This window comes from Homarus americanus, unplaced genomic scaffold (genome assembly GCF_018991925.1).
Source record: "Homarus americanus isolate GMGI-L3 unplaced genomic scaffold, GMGI_Hamer_2.0 scaffold2071, whole genome shotgun sequence".
In the NCBI taxonomy this organism is placed as follows: Eukaryota; Metazoa; Arthropoda; class Malacostraca; order Decapoda; family Nephropidae; genus Homarus; species Homarus americanus.
In genome coordinates, this window is record NW_024754629.1 from 15,001 (window position 1) to 37,500 (window position 22,500).

Consider the following 22,500-nt stretch of genomic DNA (forward strand, 5'->3'; position numbering starts at 1 on the left):
ACACACACACACACACACACACTTTATTAAACATTTCCTTTGGCAAAAATAGTTGGAAAAATTCACACAGTCGTAGCTGGTGCCAGACGCTTGACTTTGATGCTTCACTTACGCTGCCTGGACGACGAAGACGAAGACGAGGAGGAAGACGAAGACGAGGAAGACGAGGAAGACGACACCGATGTCTTTTCCAACACTTTCCCTTCTACTTGATCTTCAAAAAGGTGTCTGTTGGTGTGTGTTGCCGGAGGCTTCGGAGAGATTATCGTACTGGTGGTGGTGGTGGTGGTGGTGGTCGAGAGCTCTGTTGGCAGATATATTGTGTCATCATAAACTCTATTAGGTGGTGTGTTATTTTAGTGGTGATGGTGGTGATGAAAGATGGTGGTTAGTGATGACGGCGGTAGTAGTGATGGTAGTGATGGTAGGTACAAGTGGTAATGTTAGTAATGTTAGTAGTAGTAGTAGTAGTAGTAGTAGTAGTAGTAGTAGTAGTAGTAGTAGTAGTAGTAGTAGTAGTAGTAGTAGTAGTAGTAGTGATGGTGGTTGGTACAAGTGGCGGGACTGAATACAGGTGTAGAAGGTGTCAGGTGTTCCTTCATTAACCTGAGAGTAATTAATACCCAGGTGTCAGATTCACCAAAGGTCGTACAATAAATATCCCTTGTAAATAAAGACATAAGAATGTGCTAAACGGAGTGACTTAATCTGAAACACGAAAATAAAATAAAAATATAACAAACAATTTTATGAGACTCTACCTTAACTAGATACGTTCACTTAGCATCAGTTAGGAGACAAAATTAACACTGAGACTCTACCTTAACTAGATACGTTGACTTAGCACCAGTTAGGAGACAAAATTAACACTGAGACTCTACCTTAACTAGATACGTTCATTTAGCACCAGTTAGGAGACAAAATTAACACTGAGACTCTACCTTAACTAGATACGTTCACTTAGCACCAGCTAGGAGACAAAATTAACACTGAGACTCTACCTTAACTAGATACGTTCACTTAGCACCAGTTAGGAGACAAAATTAACACTGAGACTCTACCTTAACTAGATACATTTACTTAGCATCAGTTAGGAGACAAAATTAACACTGAGACTCTACCTTAACTAGAAACGTTCACTTAGCACCAGTTAGGAGACAAAATTAACACTGAGACTCTACCTTAACTAGATACATTTACTTAGCACCAGTTAGGAGACAAAATTAACACTGAGACTCTACATTAACTAGATACATTTACTTAGCATCAGTTAGGAGACAAAATTAACACTGAGACTCTACCTTAACTAGATACATTTACTTAGCATCAGTTAGGAGACAAAATTAACACTGATACTCTACATTAACTAGATACATTTACTTAGCATCAGTTAGGAGACAAAATTAACACTGAGACTCTACCTTAACTAGATACATTTACTTAGCATCAGTTAGGAGACAAAATTAACACTGATACTCTACATTAACTAGATACGTTCACACACACACACACACACACACGCACACACACAAAGAACACAGAGGAAACACACTCTCCCTCACTTTCCGCGCGTTGTACACACTTGTCTCACGCTATACAACACACCTCGCTTACACCCTTACACACCCACCAACACTCATCCGCCTACACCCTTACACACCCACCAACACTCATCCGCCTACACCCTTACAGCCACCAACATTCATCCACCTACACCCAGTTAATCCAATTAATTAAGTGAGGGAAAACAGAAATTATCGTGCACGGTGAAGGTGAGTTTCCACCTCGTAAATATTGTGGACAATTTCCCGTGTCGAACGGCCACTCACACTTTGTCACAGCTTCTTTCACACGGACACACACGCACACAAAAAAACACGCACACACACACACAAACACACACGCACACACACACAAACACACACACACACACGCACAACACACACACACACACACACACACACACACACACACAACTACACACACACACACACACACATACACACACACACACACACACACACACACACACGCACAAACATACATACACACACACACAGCCACCGGCTGCAACTCTATTAATAAACAGTTTATTATTATTTATTATTATTACACGAATCATTACAACTAATATGTTGTTCTGCATCGCTATGGAGTTTTCCTAGTCATCATTTATACGGGTGACGTAATGAGTATATCATTTATTCACCTAACTTAACCTTAACCTAACTTAGCTTACCTTAACCTAACCTTAACCTAACTTAGCTTACCTTAACCTTAACCTAACCTTAACCTAACTTAGCTTACCTTAACCTAACCTTAACCTAACTTAGCTTACCTTAACCTAACCTAAACTTAACCGAACTTAACTTACCTTAACCTTAACCTAAACTTAACCGAACTTAACTTACCTTAACCAAACCTAACCTAACTTAACCTGGTAGGAAAGGATAAGGAGGAGGAGGAGGAGGAAGAAGAAGAAGAGGAGTAAGAGAGGAGGAAGAAGAGGAAGAGAAGGAGGAGGAGGAGGAGGAAGAAGAGGAAGAGAAGGAGGAGGAGGAGGGTTGACAGAGTGAACGTTAGTCTCACTTAATACCTTCCCCCCTTATGACAAGACTGACTCTAGCTTATAGGCCTTAGGGGAGCGCGGCTTTATTCACCGGAGTATTATGTATGGGAACCCTTATTCACTCTATTATGTAGGGGTTAATATTATTCACTCGTAAAATTGTATAAGGAGGAGAAGTCTTATTTATTCACGTATTATGCAAGAAGACTTATTCATTCATTAGGGGGATTAGTATGTACAGGTGGGCCACATTATTCACTGACGACTTTTACCTCCAGGAACATTACTCACAACTTATTTTGTCATTTGTGAATAAATCTCGTGAATGTATTGGTACCACTGTTGTATAATGCAGCTGTATCTGGTTAATTACTGAACCTGTACTTTATACCTGTATCTGGTAAATTACTGTACCTGTACTTTAAACTTGTATATGGTTAATTACTGTACCTGTACTTTATACTTGTACCTGTATATTGCGTTTTCAATGATACTGTCACTACTTGGGAGTTACTGTACCTGTAGTAATGGTGGTAGTGATGGTAGTAGTAGTGTTGGTGGTGGTAGTGTTGGTGGTGGTAGTGATGGTAGTAGTAGTGTTGGCGGTGGTAGTGATGGCGGTAGTAGTAGTGTTGGAGGTGGTAGCGCTGGTGGTGGTAGTAGTAGTAGTAGTAGTAGTAGTAGCTGTAATGTTAGTGGTAGTGGTGATAGTGATGGTAGTAGTAGTAATATTAGTGGTAGTGATGATAGTAGTAGTAGTAGTAGTGATGGTGGTAATAATGGTGGTAGTTATGGTAGTAGTGGTGGTAGTAGTGATTCACAGCACGGAGGGAATAAGTAACAGGTAAGTGAGAAATAAAGCGCCATTTATCTCTCAGTGTCTCTCTCAGTGTCTCTCTCAGTGTGTCCCTCAGTGTGTCTCTCAGTGTGTCTCTCAGTGTGTCTCTCAGTGTCTCTTTCTCACCTTCCATTACCATAATTACAGAGCGTCTCAACACCTCCTTCTGCTGCCGGGGAAAAAGTGACCTACTGACGGCGAGGTGTGATTAATTCCTGACCTACAGCCGGATGATATTACACTAACAGCCGGATGATATTACACTAACAGCCGGATGATATTACACTAACAGCCGGATGATATTACACTAACAGCCGGATGATATTACACTAACAGCCGGATGATATTACACTAACAGCCGGATGATATTACACTAACAGCCGGATGATATTACACTAACAGCCGGATGATATTACACACTAACAGCCGGATGATATTACACTTACAGCGGATGATATTACTACAGCCGGATGATATTACACTAACAGCCGGATGATATTACACTAACAGCCGGATGATATTACACTAACAGCCGGATGATATTACACTAACAGCCAGATGATATTACACTTACAGCCGGATGATATTACACTTACAGCCGGATGATATTACACTTACAGCCGGATTTAATTAAGACGATGAAGAAAAATCTGTCTTGGTTAGGTTAGGTTAGGTTAGGGCCAACTTGATGTAACTTAACTTAGCCCAATTTAATCTAAATTAACCTAAGTTTGCCTAATTTAACATAACCCAGACCCTAACAGAAATCCTAACCCTTTATTGTGTGTGTGTGTGTGTGTAGGTATGCATGTGTGTGTGTAGAGTGTGTGTGTGTGTGTGAGTGTCAGTGTGTGTGTGTCTGTGTGTGTGTGTGTGTGTGTGTGTGAGCGTTGTGCGTATGTGTGCGTGTGTGTATTATGTCTGTGTCTGTGTAGGTTTGTGTGTGTGTGTAGGTGTGTGTGTGTGTGTGTGTGTGTGTGTGTGTGTGTGTGTAGGTGTGTGTGTGTGTGTGTGTAGGTGTGTGTGTGTGTGTGTGTGTGTGTGGGTATCAACAGTGTGTTACCGTCATTCAGCAGGGAGGAAGTGGATGGCAGCCCCCTGATTAGCCATTTTTGCCTCCTCCCTCTCCCCATAAAGGGATTACAAACTACCTCAGCATCTTCTGATTGATCCAATCCCTTTTGTTGGGGGCTGAGGGTCTCTCTCTCTCTCTCTCTCTCTCTCTCTCTCTCTCTCTCTCTCTCTCTCTCAAGCACAAGCACAAGCACATCAAAACCGAAAACCGGCTTACACGCGCACACCTGATCTCTCTCTCTCTCTCTCTCTCTCTCTCTCTCTCTCTCTCTCTCTCTCTCTCTCTCTCTCTCCAAGCAAAAACAACTTGATTGATCTGTTTCGTGCCGAGTCTGACACACACTTAGCCGGAGGAGAAGTGAGTTAGCTCACTCTCTCACCTACTGGGAGTGAGAAAGAAACAGGAAACTAAACAAGAGGAAGCGTCTGGCAACTCAAACAGCACGGTGAAGAAATATATTTATGACTTTTGGTAACCTAACCTAACCTAACCTAACCTAACCTAACCTAACCTAACCTGACCTAACCTAACCTAACCTAATTCTAACCTATCCTAAACTAACCAAACCTAACCTAATTTAACCTGATCTAACCTGACCTGACCTGATCTAACTTAACTTAACCTGACCTGACCTAACTTAACTTAACCTGACCTGACTTAACTTAACCTGACCTGACCTAACTTAACCTGACCTGACCTGACCTAACTTACTTAACCTGACCTGACCTGACCTAACTTAACTTAACCTGACCTGACCTGACCTGACTTAACTTAACCTGACCTGACCTGACCTAACTTAACTTAACCTGACCTGGCCTGACCTGACCTGACTGAAAAAGTAGGTTTCCCATTTATATCTAAGTTGACTAGAGCCGTTCATCCACAGGAGGACAGACAAACAAATAAACAGATAGACAGACAGACAGTTCAACAGATAGACAGACAGACAGTTCAACAGATAGACAGACAGACAGTTCAACAGATAGACAGACAGACAGTTCAACAGACATAGAACATAAGAACATAAGAAAATAAGGAGTCTGCAATAGGCCGGTTGGCCTGTGCATGGCAGCTCCTGTCGAGAGTTACTACCACTCTCTATCATCCATGAATCTATCTAGCCTCCTTTTAAAACTTTCCAGCGTTCCAGCACTTACTACAGAGTTGCTAAGCTTGTTCCACTCGTCTACCACCCTATTGGTGATCCAGTTCCTTCCTATCTCCCTCCTAAACCTAAACTTATCCAACTTAAATCCGTTGCTCCGAGTCCTATCCTGCTCAGATATTATAAGAACTTTATCTATATCCCCTTTATTGATACCTTTCACCCACTTAAATACTTCTATCATATCTCCCCGCACTCTTCGTCTTTCTAGGGAATGCAAGTTTAGTTTCTTTAACCTATCCTGATATGGAAGGTTTCTAAGTCCCGGAATCATTTTCGTCATTCTTCGCTGCACCGACTCTAGTGAATTGATATCCATTCTATAATAAGGGCACCAGAACTGAACCGCATAATCGAAGTGCGGCCTGACTAGCGCAAGATATAGTTGCAATAAGACCTCTGCACTCTTATTACTTACACTTCTAGATATAAAACCCAATACTCTGTTTGCCTTATTTCGAACATTAACGCACTGTTTTCTAGGCCGTAGGTCCGGGCTTACAAGTACCCCTAGGTCTCTTTGACAAGTCGACTTCTCTAGGTTGATGTTGTTAAGGCTGTATACATTGACAGTATTTGTTCTTCCAATATAAGTACGCTGCACTTGCTGGTGTTGAATTTCATTTGCCATTTTTCAGACCACCCCTGCAGTTTATTTAGATCCTCCTGTAATGCATTTGCATCCTGCCCTGAATTAATCTGCCGCCCTATTTTGGTGTCATCCGCAAACTTGCTTATGTCACTGCTGATCCCAGTATCTAGATCGTTTATGTAGATTATGAACAAGAGTGGGCCTAGTACTGACCCCTGGGGAACCCCACTGGTTACACGGCCTCACTCAGATTTAACACCATCTACGCTGACCCTCTGTGTTCTATCGGTGAGCCATGATTTTATCCAATTTAAAACTTTCCCCTCGATACCATGAGCCTTAACTTTTCTCAGAAGCCTCTGATGCGGTACTCTGTCAAAAGCTTTGCCAAAGTCTAAGTAAATAACATCGTAATTTTCGTCATTAACTACTACCTCGAAGACTTTCCTAAAAAACGTCAACAGATTTGTTAGACAAGATTTTCCCTTTGTAAACCCATGTTGAGAGTCGTAGATTAATTTGCTTTTCTCTAGATGCGATCGGATGCCATCTGCTATAATTGATTCAAGAAATTTCCCCACTACTGACGTCAAACTGATCGGCCAGTAATTTGACACTGATGCTCTCTCTCCCTTTTTGAATATGGGTACTACATTTGCCTGTTTCCACAAGTCTGTCACAACTCCCGTGTCTAATGATTCTGTAAATAAATTTACGAGGTCAATTCAACAGACAGACAGACAGTTCAACAGAGAGACAGACAGTTCAACAGACAGACAGACAGACAGTTCAACAGAGAGACAGACAGTTCAACAGACAGACAGACAGACAGTTCAACAGACAGACAGACAGTTCAACAGACAGACAGACAGACAGACAGACAGACAGACAGACAGATAGACAGACACTCACCCAAGAGGTTGTGCTGACTGGAGCTGGTACCGAGAGGGTTGGTCACTTGGCAGCGGTAGACTCCAAGGCTCTGAGGCCCCACGGATGGTATCACTAATTTGGAGCTACCCGAACCTCCAAGGGCCTCCCAGCTCTCGACTGAACCCCCTGGAGGAGACAATGAGGCGTGTCTATTATCATCATCATCGTCATTATTATTATTATTATTATTATAATTATTATTATTATTATTATTATTATTATTATTATAATTATTATTATTATTATTATTATTATTATTATTATTATTATTATTATTATTAATATTTTATCCTTTTTTGAAGAGATGGATTCATATATATTTTAATTTTGCTGAGGTTATGCTAGGTTAGGTTAGGTTAGGTTAGGTTAGGTTAGGTTAGGTTAGGTTAGGTTATGCTAGGTTAGGTTAGGTTAGGTTAGGTTAGGTTAGGTTAGGTTATGCTAGGTTAGGTTATGCTAGGTTAGGTTAGGTTAGGTTAGGTTAGGTTAGGTTAGGTTAGGTTAGGTACTGACCCTGTATGACGCCGTCTCTGGTCCAGGTGACAGTAGGGGCGGGCCAGGCGCGGTACTGACACGCCAACACTGCCCGCGCCCCCACCCACGCCCACACCACGCCACCGCCCTCCTCCACCATCTCGGGCGCGACTGTAATGTACAAAATGTATTATGAACTATTGACTGTAATATAATGACACGTACTGGGAGGATTATTATGAAATACTTGTTTTAATTGTTATTGTTCTTGTTTTTGTTATTGTTCTTGTGGTTGGTACTGTTGTTGTTATTGTTGTTATTGTTATTACTTTTGTTCTTGTTATTATAGTTATTTTTGTTGTTGTTATTATTATTATTGTTCTTGTTTTTGTTTGTTATTGCTGAAGTATTTATTGTTGCTGTTGTTATTTTTGTTGTGGTTGTTGTTTTTGTTGTTGTTGACATAATATATCAGCTACATAATACAATAATATAAACTACAGCTACAGAGACATTTTTTACTGACTGTGCACACAAAATGCCTGAAAACCTAACACACACACACACACACACACACACACACACACACACACACACACACACACACACACACACACACAACTAATCCATTTACAGCTGGGTCGACTAGGAGTGCCCGGCCCCCAGCGACCCACGGACCAGCTATATAATTGTCTATGGTTAATTACAAGTTTAGAAAAATACATAGAAATTATCGCTATTACATAACTATTCATGATTAGTGTAATAACTATATCTGTGTGTGTGTGTGTGTGTGTGTGTGTGTGTGTGTGTGTGTTAAACCACTCAGCTATTCACTTTAGCTTTGTCCTTGTTTAGAGAGGAAACTAACTCAGATTAAACATCAAAGGTTTGGTTTAATTCGCAATATGAATCATTAAATTATGTCGCATTACCTTAATACCGCGTTAAAGGTGTCGTATTGAGGCGCTTGATGGCGTCTTATGGAGCCTTAACAACTAAGACGGTTAAGACTTATTGTAGCGGAGGACTTAGACGATGAGAAACACACACACACACACACACACACACACACACACACACACACACACACACACACACACACACACACACACCACCTCCTTGACGTCATCTGGGTGTTGTTCCTCTTGGCCATAACTTGAAAAACACTTGGCGGATTGGAATGAAACTTTGTCAGTGTTGGTTTATATAACATTATGAAGAAGCAGTTTGAAAATTAGTGGAGCTATTTCTAAAAGGTGATGGGTGAGGGAGGGAGGGAGAGGGAGGGAGAGAGAGGGAGGTATGAGAGGGAGAGAGAGAGAGGGAGTAATAAAATAGAGGGAAAACAGAACCCCTTGCTGTGTTCCATCCCACCATCACTTCCATTCCATTATCACCTCCATACATCCATCCTCACCATCCCACTTCATCCCACCACCATCCCACCACCATCCCACTATCCCACCACCATCCCACCACCATCCCACTATCCACACCATCCCACCACTATCCCACCGCCATCCCACCACACTATCCCAATGCCATCCCACCACTATCCCACCACCATCCCACCATCATCCCACCACCATCCCACCACCATCCCCATCACTGCCATCCCACCACCATCCCACCACCATCCCAGTTCACCATCCCTTAATTATCCCACCACCATCCCACCACCATCCCACTATCCCACCACCATCCCACCACCATCCCACCACTATCCCGCACCACCATCCCTACCACTATCCCACCACCACGCACCACCATCCCACTGCCATCCCACACCACCATCCCACCACCATCCCACTATCCCACCACCATCCCACCACATCCACTATTATCCCACCACAATTATCCCACCACACCATCCCACCACTATCCCAATTATCTCACCATCATCCCACCACCATCCCACCACCACCATCCCACCGCCATCCCACCACCATCCCACTACTATCCTGCACCACCATCCCACCACTATCCCACCGCCATCCCACCACCATCCCACCACCATCCCACTATCCCACCACCATCCCACCACCATCCCAATTATCCTGCACCACCATCCCACCACCATCCACCACTATCCCACCACCATCCCACCACTATCCCACCACCGTCCCACCATCATCCCAACACCGCCACAACCCACCACCATCCCACTACTATCCCACCACCATCCCACCACTATCCCACCGCTATCCCACCACCATCCCACCACCATCCCACTATCCCACCACCATCCTGCAATTTCACCATCCCACTATCCCACCAATTATCCTTAATTAATTATCCCACCACCATCCCACCACTATCCCACCACCATCCCACCACTATCCCACCACTATCCCACCACCATCCCACCACTGGTCCCACCACCATCCCACCACTATCCCACCACCATCCCACCACTATCCCGCACCACCATCCCAACACTATCCCACCACCATCCCGTTCACTATCCCACCACCATCCCACCACCATCCCACCACCACTATCCCACCACCATCCCACCACTATCCCACCAATTATCCCACCACTATCCTGCACCACCACTCCACCACTATCCTACCACCATCCCACCACCATCCCACTATCCCACCACCATCCCAATTATCCCACCACCATCCCACCACCATCCCACCACTATCCCACCACCATCTCCAATTAATATCATCCCACTGCCACCCCTAACACTATCCCACCAATTATCCCATTGGTCATCCCACCACTGCCATCCCACCACTATCTCCACCACTGGGGTCGCACCATCATCCCACCACCATCCCACCACCATCCCACCACCATCCCACCACCATCCCACCTCACCATCCCACTGTCCCACCACCATCCCACCACCATCCCACCAATTATCCCATTCACCATCCCACCAATTATCCCACCATCCCACCACTATCCCACCACTATCCCGCAATTACCATCCCACCACCAATATACCCCAGAATGTCATCCACAAATAGAGCGCCAAGGCCTCGAGTTCTGATGATGGAAAATGTGAGTGAAGATGTGTGTGGGTAGGGGGAAGTCTTGATGATTATATACAGAAGGGAGAGGGGAGGGAGGGGAGGGAGGGAGGGGGAGGAGGGGAGGGGAGGGAGAGAGGGGAGAGATGAGCAGGAGGAGGGTTTGAGAGGAATAAAGAGGAAGGAGAGGGGAGGGAGGGGCGGGGAGAGGAGGGGCGGGGGAGAATGAGGGAGGGGAGAGTGAGGGCGGGGAGAGTGAGGGCGGGGGGGAGAGTGAGCGGCGGTGAGAGGACAGGAAGAAAAGGACAGGGAGAGTGTGATAATATGCAGGACTGGGGAGAGAGAGAGAGAGAGAGAGAGAGAGAGAGAGAGAGAGGGTAAGCTGAAATACTCACCTCTCTCTCTCTCTCTCTCTCTCAGGGGTAGAGCTGGAGAGAGACAATGATCTTAATCAAATGTTATCATCAATGACCTGTGGTTACTTTGATGACCTTAGAGCGCTTACTTGTCTCGCACCTCCCTAGATAATTGAGACATGAGCCAAGGCGTGAGGTGAGACATGAGCCAAGGCGTGAGGGCGAGACATGAGCCAAGGCGCAGGTGAGACACATGAGCCAAGACGTGAGGTGAGACATGAGTCAAGGCGTGAGGTGAGACATGAGCCAAGGCGTGGATCAGACATGAGTCAAGGCGTGTGAGGCGAGACACATGAGCCAAGGCGTGAGGTGAGACATGAGTCAAGGCGTGAGGTGAGACATGACAAGGCGTGAGGTGAGACACATGAGTCAAGGCGTGAGGCGAGACATGAGCCAAGGCGTGAGGGGTGAGACATGAGTCAAGGCGTGAGGCGAGACGAGCCAAGGCGTGAGGGTGAGACATGAGTCAAGACGTGAAGTGAGACATGAGCCACGGCGTGAGGCGAGACATGAGCCAAGGCATGAGGTGAGACATGAGCCAAGGCGTGAGGTGAGACATGAGCCAAGGCGTGAGGCGAGACATGAGCCAATGCGTGAGGTGAGACATGAGTCAAGACGTGAGACGAGACATGAGCCAAGGCGTGAGGCGAGACATGAGTCAAGACGTGAGGCGAGACATGAGCCAATGCGTGAGGTGAGACAGAGCCAAGGCGGAGGCGAGACATATGAGCTAATGCAGTGAGGGGTGAGACATGAGTCAAGACGTGAGGTGAGACATGAGTCAAGACGTGAGGTGGAGACATGAGCCAAGGCGTGAGGTGAGACACATGAGCCAAGACAAGAGGTGAGACATGAGTCAAGACGTGAGGTGAGACATGAGCCAAGGCGTGAGGCGAGACATGAGTCAAGACGAGGTGAGAGCACATGAGTCAAAACGGGAGGGGTGAGACATGAGTCAAGAGGTGAGGTGAGACATGAGCCAAGACGTGGAGGTGAGACATGAGCCAAGACGTGAGGGGTGAGACACATGAGCCAAGGCGTGAGGTGAGATATGAGGTCAAGACGTGAGGTGAGACATGAGCCAAGGCGTGAGGTGAGACAGCGAGAGCTAAGGCGAGAGACGAGACATGAGCCAGGTGAGGTGAGACATGAGCCAAGACGTGAGGTGAGACATGAGCCACGGCGTGAGGCGAGACATGAGCCAAGGCGGAGGTGAGACATGAGTCAAGACGTGAGGTGAGAGACATGAGCCAAGACGGAAAAGGAGAGACATGAGCCAAGTGTAGAGGCGAGACATGAGCCAAGGCGTGAGGTGAGACATGAGCCAAGGCGAGACGAGACATGAGCCAAGACGTGAGGTGAGACATGAGCCAAGACGTGAGGTGAGACATGAGCCAAGGCGTGAGGCGAGACATGAGCCAAGGCGAGACGAGACATGAGCCAAGACGAGGTGAGACATGAGCCAAGACGTGAGGTGAGATATGAGCCAAGGCGTGAGGCGAGACATGAGCCAAGGCGAGAGACGAGACATGAGCCAAGACGTGAGGTGAGATGAGCCAAGGCGTGAAGGAGACATGAGCTGGCTAGGCGTGAGGCGAGACATGAGCCAAGGCGAGAGACGAGACATGAGCCAAGACGTGAGGGGGTGGAGATGAAGAGCCAAGGCGTGAGTGGAGACAAGGAGCCAAGGCGTGAGGTGAGACATGAGCCAAGGCGAGAGACGAGACATGACAAGACGTGAGGTGAGATATGAGCCAAGACGAGGCGAGACAGCGAGCCAAGGCGTGAGGCGAGACATGAGCCAAGGCGTGAGGTGAGACATGAGCCAAGGCGAGAGACGAGACATGAGCCAAGACGTGAGGTGAGACACATGAGCCAAGACGGAGGTGAGACATGAGCCAAGGCGTGAGACGAGACACATGAGCCAAGGCGAGAGACGAGACATGAGCCAAGACGAGGTGAGACATGAGCCAAGACGTGAGGTGAGACATGAGGCAAGGCGTGAGGCGAGACATGAGCCAAGGCGAGAGACGAGGACATGAGCCGGACGTGAGGTGAGACATGAGCCAAGGCGTGAAGTGAGACATGATCCAAGGCGTGAGGCGAGATATGAGCCAAGGCGAGAGACGAGACAGGAGCCAAGACGTGAGGTGAGACATGAGCCAAGGCGTGAGGTGAGACATGAGCCAAGGCATGAGAGACATGAGCCAAGGCGTGAGGAGACATGAGTCAAGGCGTGAGGGGCGAGACATGAGCCAATGCGTGAGGTGAGACATGAGCCAAGACGTGAGACGAGACATGAGCCAAGGCGTGAGGCGTGAAAGACATGAGTCAAGACGTGAGGCGAGACATGAGCTAATGCGTGAGGTGAGACATGAGTCACAAGTGTGAGGCGCAGAGCATGAGCCAATGCGTGAGGTGAGACATGAGTCAAGACGTGAGGTGAGACACACATGAGCCAAGACGGAGGTGAGAGACATGAGCCAAGGCGTGAGGAGACATGAGTCAAGACGTGAGGTGAGACATGAGTCAAGACGTGAGGTGAGACATGAGCCAAGGCGGAGGCGAGACATGAGTCAAGACGTGAGGTGGAGACATGAGTCAAGACGGAGGTGAGACAGCGAGGCCAAGACGTGAGGTGAGACATGAGCCAAGACGTGAGGTGAGATGAGCCAAGCGTGCAGGTGAGACATGAGTCAAGACGTGAGGTGAGAGCACATGAGCCAAGGCGTGAGGTGAGACAGAAGCGACAAGGCGAGACGAGACATGAGCCAAGGCGTGAGGTGAGACAGAGCCAAGACGTGAGGTGAGACATGAGCCACGGCGGAGGCGAGACATGAGCCAAGGCGTGAGGTGAGACATGAGTCAAGACGGGAGGTGAGACATGAGCCAAGACGTGAGGGCGAGACATGAGCCAAGGCGTGAGGGGCGAGACATGAGCCAAGGCGTGAGGTGAGACATGAGCCAAGGCGAGAGACGAGACATGAGCCAAGACGGGAGGTGCGATAATATGAGCCAAGACGTGAGGTGAGACATATGAGCCAAGGCGTGAGGCGAGAGCATGAGCCAAGGCGATGGAGACATGAGCCAAGACGTGAGGTGAGACATGAGCCAAGACGTGAGGTGAGACATGAGCCAAGGCGTGAGGCGAGACATGAGCCAAGGCGAGAGACGAGACATGAGTCAAGACGTGAGGTGAGAGAGATGAGCCAAGGCGTGAAGTGAGGACATGAGCCAAGGCGTGAGGCGAGACATGAGCCAAGGCGAGAGACGAGACATGAGCCAAGACGGGGAGGTGAGACATGAGCCAAGGCGTGAGGTGAGACACATGAGCCAAGGCGGAGGTGAGACATGAGCCAAGGCGAGAGACGAGACATGAGCCAAAACGTGAGGTGAGACATGAGCCAAGACGAGGCGAGACATGAGCAAGGCGTGAGGCGAGACATGAGCCAAGGCGGAGGTGAGACATGAGCCAAGGCGAGAGACGAGACATGAGCCAAGACGTGAGGTGAGACATGAGCTAAGACGTGAGGTGAGACATGAGCCAAGGCGGAGGCGAGACATGAGCCAAGGCGAGAGACGAGACATGAGCCAAGACGGGAGGTGAGACATGAGCCAAGACGTGAGGCAGGAGACATGAGGCAAGGCGTGAGGCGAGACATGAGCCAAGGCGAGAGAGACGAGACATGAGCCGAAGACGAGGGCAGACATGAGCCGCGTGAAGTGAGACATGAGCCAAGGCGTGAGGGCGAGATATATGAGCCAAGGCGAGAGACGAGACATGAGCCAAGACGGGAGGTGAGACAGAGCCAAGGCGTGAGGTGAGAGACATGAGCCAAGGCGTGAGGTGAGACATGAGCCAAGGCGAGAGACGACATGAGCCAAGACGTGAGGTGAGACATGAGCCAAGACGTGAGGTGAGACATGAGCCAAGGCGTGAGGCGAGACATGAGCCAAGGCGTGAGGTGAGAAGGAGTCAAGACGTGAGGTGAGACATGAGCCAAGACGTGAGGCGACATGAGCCAAAAACGAGGTGGAGACATGGTTGCAAGGCGTGAGGCATGACATGAGCCAAGGCGTGAGGGGTGAGACAGAGCTGAGGTGAGACACATGAGTCAAGACGTGAGGTGAGACATGAGCCAAGATGGGAGGTGGTGAGACATGACAAGGCGTGAGGCGAGACATGAGCCAAGGCGTGAGGCAGGAGACATGAGCCAAGGCGTGAGGTGAGACATGAGTCAAGACGTGAGGTGAGACATGAGCCAAGACGTGAGGTGAGACACATGAGCCGAAGACGTGAGGTGAGACATGAGCCAAGGCGTGAGGTGAGACATGAGCCAAGGCGTGAGGTGAGACATGAGCCAAGGCGTGAGGTGAGACATGAGCCAAGACGTGAGGTGAGACATGAGCCAAGACGGAGAGGTGAGACATGAGTCAAGACGGGGGTGAGACATGAGCCAAGGCGTGAGGTGAGACATGAGCCAAGGCGTGAGGTGAGACATGAGCCAAGGCGTGAGGTGAGACATGAGTCAAGGACGTGAGGTGAGACATGAGCCAAGGCGGAGGTGAGACATGAGCCAAGGCGTGAGGCAGACATGAGCCAAGACGAGGTGAGACAGAGCCAAGACGTGAGGTGAGACATGAGTCAAGACGGGAGGTGAGATATGAGCCAAGACGTGAGGGTGAGACATGAGCCAAGACGGGAGGGTGAGACATGAGCCAAGACGTGAGGTGAGACATGAGCCAAGGCGTCAGACGAGACATGAGTCAAGACATGAGGCGAGACATGAGCCAAGGAGGAGACAAGACATGAGCCAAGGCGTGAGGTGAGACATGAGCCAAGACGGAGGTGAGACATGAGCCAAGACGAGGCGAGAGACATGGCCAAGGCGTGAGGTGAGACATGAGCCAAGACGGGAGGTGAGACATGAGCCAAGACGGAGGTGAGACATGAGCCAAGACGAGGTGAGACATGAGCCAAGACGAGGCGAGACCTGGAGCCAAGGCGTGTGTGAGACATGAGCCAAGACGAGACGAGAGACACATGAGTCAAGACGCGAGGTGAGACAGAGCCAAGGCGTGAGGTGAGACATGAGCCAAGACGTGAGACGGCATGAGCCAAGACGTAAGGTGAGACATGAGCCAAGGCGTGAGGCGCGAGACATGAGCCAAGGCGTGAGGTGAGACATGAGCCAAGACGTGAGACGAGACATGAGTCAAGACGTGAGACGAGACATGAGCCAAGGAGTGAGGCGAGACATAAGCCAAGGCGTGAGACGAGACATGAACCAAGGCGTGAGGCGAGACATGAGCCAAGGCGTGAGGTGAGACATGAGCAAAGGCGTGAGACGAGACATGAGCCAAGGAGTGAGACGAGACATGAGCCAAGGCGTGAGGCGAGACATAAGCCAAAGCGTGAGACGAGACCTGAGCTAAGGTGTGAGACGAAAGAGTTGGCAAGACGTGAGTTATTGGGTGAGATGAGCCGTGAGCCAAGAGCTATCTACCATGTCCAGTGAGCCAAAAATTTAGGTGAGTCTGTCTCATATATTCGGGTTGTTGAAGTTGATCTCCAGAGGGTTGTGTTCCTGTGTGTGTGTGTGTGTGAGTGTGTGTGTGTGTGTGTGTGTGTCTCAGGGGGAAGTACTCACACTTGACGGAGACCTGGACTCGGGCGGAGACAGCTGGAGGCACGCCGTTAGAGGCCACACATAGGAAGGCTCCGCTGGTCTCCCGGGTCACGGAGGACAGGTGGAGACGCGGCCCAGCGGCCTCCTCCACCACTGTTGGAGATACAAGGGGTTGGAGACGTAATGGTGGTGTGAGGGAGGGGACGGAGATATGAACCCATCCCTCCGCTCTCCCTCGAGCCCTTCCTTAGTCCCTACCTCCTTCCCTCCCTCCCACCTCCCCACCCTTCCTCCTCTCTCCCTTCAACCTTCCCTACTTCCTTCCCTCCATCCTACCCTCCCACCTCCCCACCCTCCCTCCTTTCACCCTCCATCCTTGCCTCAGTCCCTACTCCCTTCCTTCCCTCCCACCTCCCCACCCTTCCTCCTCTCTCCCTTCAACCCTCCTTCCCTCCATAGTACCCTCCCTACTTCTCACCCTCCCTCCCTCCGTGACTTACCTGAGGATTGGTTGAGGGAGAATGGCGCCTGGTCCTCCCTGCGCCAGGTGAGGGAGGGATGGGGGTCACCTGTCGCACCACACCTGAGCACCACCTCGTCACCCTCCCCCACCACCTGCTCCTTTGGCGGGGAGGTGATCCGGGGCGCCACTGTCAACACACAGGAACAATGTTAAACGACCTAGAGGTTTAACATCTAGCTTAACCTCATTTAACCTAACCTAAACCTAATTTAACCTAATCCAACCTATGTAATTTAACCTAAAAAAAACCTAATTTAACCTAACCTAATTTAACTTAACCAAAAACGTAATTTAACCCAACTTAACCAATGGGTGATGGAGGTGATGGGCAATAGTGGTGATGGTGGTGGTGATGGTGATGATGGTGATGGTGGTGATGATGATGGTGGTGGTGGTGATGATGATGGTGGTGGTGGTGGTGGTGGTGATGGTAGTGATGGTGATGGTGGTGGTGATGATGATGGTAGGTGGTGGTGATGTAGTAGTGATGGTGATGGTGGTGGTGGGATGATGATGATGATGGTGATGGTGATGATGATGATGATGATGATGGTGATGGTAGTGAAGATGATGATGGTAGTGATGATGATGATGGTAGTGATGATGATGATGATGATGATGGTGATGATGGTAGTGAAGATGATGATGATGATGGTAGTGAAGATGATGATGGTAGTGATGATGATGATGGTAGTGATGATGATAATGATGATGATGATGGTGATGATGGTAGTGAGGATGATGATGATGGTGATGATGATAATAAAGGTGTTAAATCCATATGAGACTCCACTAATTAGCAGACTCAGTGAACAGGTAAGTCCACACCTGCCAACAGCCGTCTATTAATACACACCATTGTCAGGTAAGGTCTTATTGACATCACTAAAAGCTTTAAATAGATTCTGGCTCATGAGAGAGAGAGAGAGAGAGAGAGAGAGAGAGAGAGAGAGAGAGAGAGAGAGAGAGAGAGAGAGAGAGAGGGAGAGAGAGAGAGAGAGAGAGAACGAGAGAGAGAGAGAGAGAGAGAGAGAGGGAGAGAGAGAGAGAGAGAGAGAGAGAGAGAGAGAGAGAGAGGCTTGACACAGACAAACACACAGAAACAGGCAGACAGACACACACACACACACACACACACACACACACACACACACACACACACAGACAGATAGACAGACAGACAGACAGACAGACAGACAGTTCACCCAGGACAGAGAGATGGAAGTAGAGTTTCTTGGGCGGGACAGTGTTGGCCTGACACAGGTAGTCGCCCTCGTCACTAGTGGTCACGTTTCTGATGACCAGGGACCAGGCGGCGCCCCCTTGTTCCTTCACCAGGGACACCCGCTCATTCCTGGTGATGACCGCAGCGTCCACCGTCAACACGGCCCGTCCAGACTGTCCGTAATGCGTCCACGCCACCTGGAGGGATAGTGTGAGATTAGGGTGTCCAGCGTAACCTAACCTAACATAAACTGACCTGACCTGACCTAACATATCCTAACCTAGCATAAACTGACCTACCTGACCCAACTTAACATAACCTAAACTTAACCTAACCTATCCTAACATAATATAACCCAACATAACCCAACATAACCCAACCTAACCTAAACTTAACCTAACCTAACCTATCCTAACATAATATAACCTAACATAACCTAACCTAACATAACCTAACCTAACATAACCTAACCTAACATAACCTAACCTAACCCAACCTAACCTAAACTTAACCTAACCTAACCTAACCCAAACTGTACCCGAACCCACACAGTAAGCGGATACTGGACTCGTAACTCCACGTCAACTTCTCATCTCGGGTACCTCGTTCGAACTCCTGGTCACGTCTCTTCTTGTCTTCATTGCTCTCTCTCTCTTTCTTAAACCTTTATTTGTCTTCCCTGTCTTTCTAATTGTTATCTTTGTCTTGATCTTAATAGCTGTCAAGGCAGGAGCCGTTTACTCTATTGGTTATAAGGAGGAGGAGGAGGAAGAAGGAGGAGGAAGAGGAGGAAGAGTGGGAGAAGGATAAGGAAGAGGGAGGAGGGTGGGTGTAGGAGGAGGTGGGAGGAAGGGTAGAAGGAGGAGGAGAGAAGGACAGGTGGGAAGAGGGGAGATGATACCTTACACCTCACCTACCTTACACCTCACCTACCTTACACCACACCTACCTTACACTCACCTACCTTACACTCACCTACCTTACACCCACCTACCTTACACCCACCTACCTTACACTCACCTACCTTACACTCACCTACCTTCACCCTCCTACCTTACACCACCCACCTACACCTCACCTACCTTACACCACCTACTCACACTCACCTACCTTACACTCACCTACCTTACACTCTCCTACTTACACTACCCACCTTACACTCACCCACCTTACACCCACCTACCTTACACTCACCTCACCTTACACCACCTTACACTCCACCCACCCACACCACCTCCCTTGCACTCCACACCTACCTTACACCCACCTACCTTACACTCACCTACCTTACACCTACCTTGCACCACCCCACCTTACACCACACCCTACCTTACACTCACCCACCTACACCACCTACCTTACACTCACCCACCTTCTACTCCACCCACCTACACCACCCACCACACCACCCACCTTACACCACCCACCTACACCACCCACCTACACTCACCACCTTACACCACCCACCCACACCCACCCACCCACACTCACCCACCTTACACCCACCTACACTCACCCACCCACACCACCCACCTACACCACCTACCTACACCACCTACCACACTCACCTACCTTACACCACCTACCTTACACTCACCTACCTTACACCACCTACCCACACTCACCTACCTACACCACCTACCTTACACCACCCACCTTACACCACCTACCTACACTCACCCACCTTACACTCACCTACCCACCTTACACCACCCACCCACACCTACTTACCCCACCTACCCAACCACCTACCCTTACACCACCTACCTTACACCACCCACCTTACACTCACCTTACCTTACACCACCTATCTACACCACCTACCTTACACCACCCATCTTGCACCACCTACCTTACACTCACCTACCTTACACCCACCTACCTACACCACCACCTTACACCCACCCTTACACTCACCTACCTTACACCACCCACCTTACACCACCCACCTTACACCACCCACCTTACACTCACCTACCACCTCACACCACCCACCTTACACTCACCTACCTTACACCACCCACCTTACACTCACCTACCTACACCATCTACCTTACACTCACCTACCCTACACCCACCTACCTTACACCTCACCTACCTTACACTCACCTACCCACACCTCACCTACCTTACACTCACCTACCTTACACTCCACCTACCTTACACTCACCTCCTTACACTCCACCTACCTTTACACCTCCCCTACCTACACCACCTACCTTACACTCACCTACCTACACCACCTACCTTACACCTCACCTACCTTACACCCACCTACCTTACACCTCACCTACCTTACACCCCTCCTACTCTTACACTACCCACCTACACTCTCACCCACCTTACACCCACCACCTTACACTCCACCTACCTTACACCACCCACCCTCACCTACCTTCACCCCACACCTTACACCCCCACCCCAACCCACCCTACCCACCTTACCCACCTACCCACACCACCCACCTTACACCACCTACCCTAACTCACCTACCTACACCTCACCTACCTTACACCACCCACCTTACACTCACACCTACCTTACACTCACCACCTTACACCTCACCTACCTACACCACCTACCTACACTCACCTACCTTACACCACCCACCTTACACCACCTACCTCCACCTACCTTACACTCACCTTACACTCACCTACCTTACACCCACCTACCTTACACTCACCTACCTTACACTCACCTACCTACACACCCACCTACCTTACACTCACCTACCTACACTCACCTACCACACTCACCTACCTTACACCCACCCACCTTACACTCACCCACCTTACACTCACCCACCTTACACCCCACCCACCCTACACCTTCACCTACCTTACACTCACCTACCTTACACCACCTACCCACACTCACCTACCCACAACCACCCACCACACCACCCACCTTACACCACCCATCCTTACAACCACCCACCTTACTCCACCTACCTTACACCACCCACCCACACACCTACCTTACACCCACCTACACCACCACCTACACCCACCCACCCACACCACTACCCACCCCACCTACCTACACCACCCACCTTACACTCACCACCTTACACTCACCCACCTACACTCACCTACCTTACACTCACCTACCCTACACCACCCACCTTACACCTCACCCACCTTACACCACACACCTACCTTACACTCACCTACCTTACACTCACCTACCTTACACTACCTACCTTACACTCACCACCTTACACCCACCTACCTTACACTCACCTACCTTACACTCACCTTACACTCACCCATACCTTACACCACCTACCTTACACTCACCTAACCTTACACTCACCCACCTTACACCCCAACCACCTACCTTACACCTCACCTACCTACACCCACCTACCTACACTCACCTACCCACCCCACCCACCTACACCACCCACCTACACCTCACCCACCTTACACTCCACCCACCTACACCACCCACCTTACACCACCCACCCAACACCACCCACCCACACCCACCCACCTTACACCTCACACCTACCCACACCACCACCCACACCCACCTACCTTACACCCACCTACCTTACACCACCCACCTTACACCACCTACCCTACACCACCTACCCACACCACCCACCCACACCACCCACCTTACACTCACCTCCCTTACACCCACCTACCTTACACCTCACCTACCTTACACCTCACCTACCTTACACCACCCACCTTCACACTCACACCTACCCACACCACACCCACCTTACACACCCACCCACACCACCTACCACACCCACCCACCTTACACAACCTACCTTACACCACCTACCTTACACCACCTACCTACACTCACACCTACCTTACACTCACCACCTACCTACACCACCACCTACACCCACCTACCACACCCACCTACCTTACACTCCACCTACCCTACACCCCACCTACCTTACACTCACCTACCTTACACCACCCACCTTACACCACCTACCTTACACTCACCTACCTTACACCTCCCACCACACCACCTACCTTACACCACCCACCCTACACCACCACCACACCACCCACCTTACACCCACCCACCTTACACTCAC

At 49.2% G+C, this 22,500-nt stretch overlaps 1 protein-coding gene across 1 annotated transcript in view; it reads right to left on the reverse strand.

Annotated features, from left to right (window-relative positions):
* The window catches only part of LOC121855881, a gene marked incomplete at its 3' end in the record, with an annotated part of 50,667 nt that overhangs the window by 7,953 nt on the left and 20,214 nt on the right, over window positions 1-22,500 (reverse strand). The window contains exons 5-10 of the mRNA XM_042351046.1: window positions 18,411-18,627; window positions 17,183-17,332; window positions 16,704-16,835; window positions 7,686-7,817; window positions 7,152-7,298; window positions 113-304 (exon numbers count right to left, since the gene is read on the reverse strand). Of these exons, the coding sequence (XP_042206980.1) occupies window positions 113-304; window positions 7,152-7,298; window positions 7,686-7,817; window positions 16,704-16,835; window positions 17,183-17,332; window positions 18,411-18,627 (970 nt within the window). The remainder of the gene's footprint in view (window positions 1-112; window positions 305-7,151; window positions 7,299-7,685; window positions 7,818-16,703; window positions 16,836-17,182; window positions 17,333-18,410; window positions 18,628-22,500) is intronic.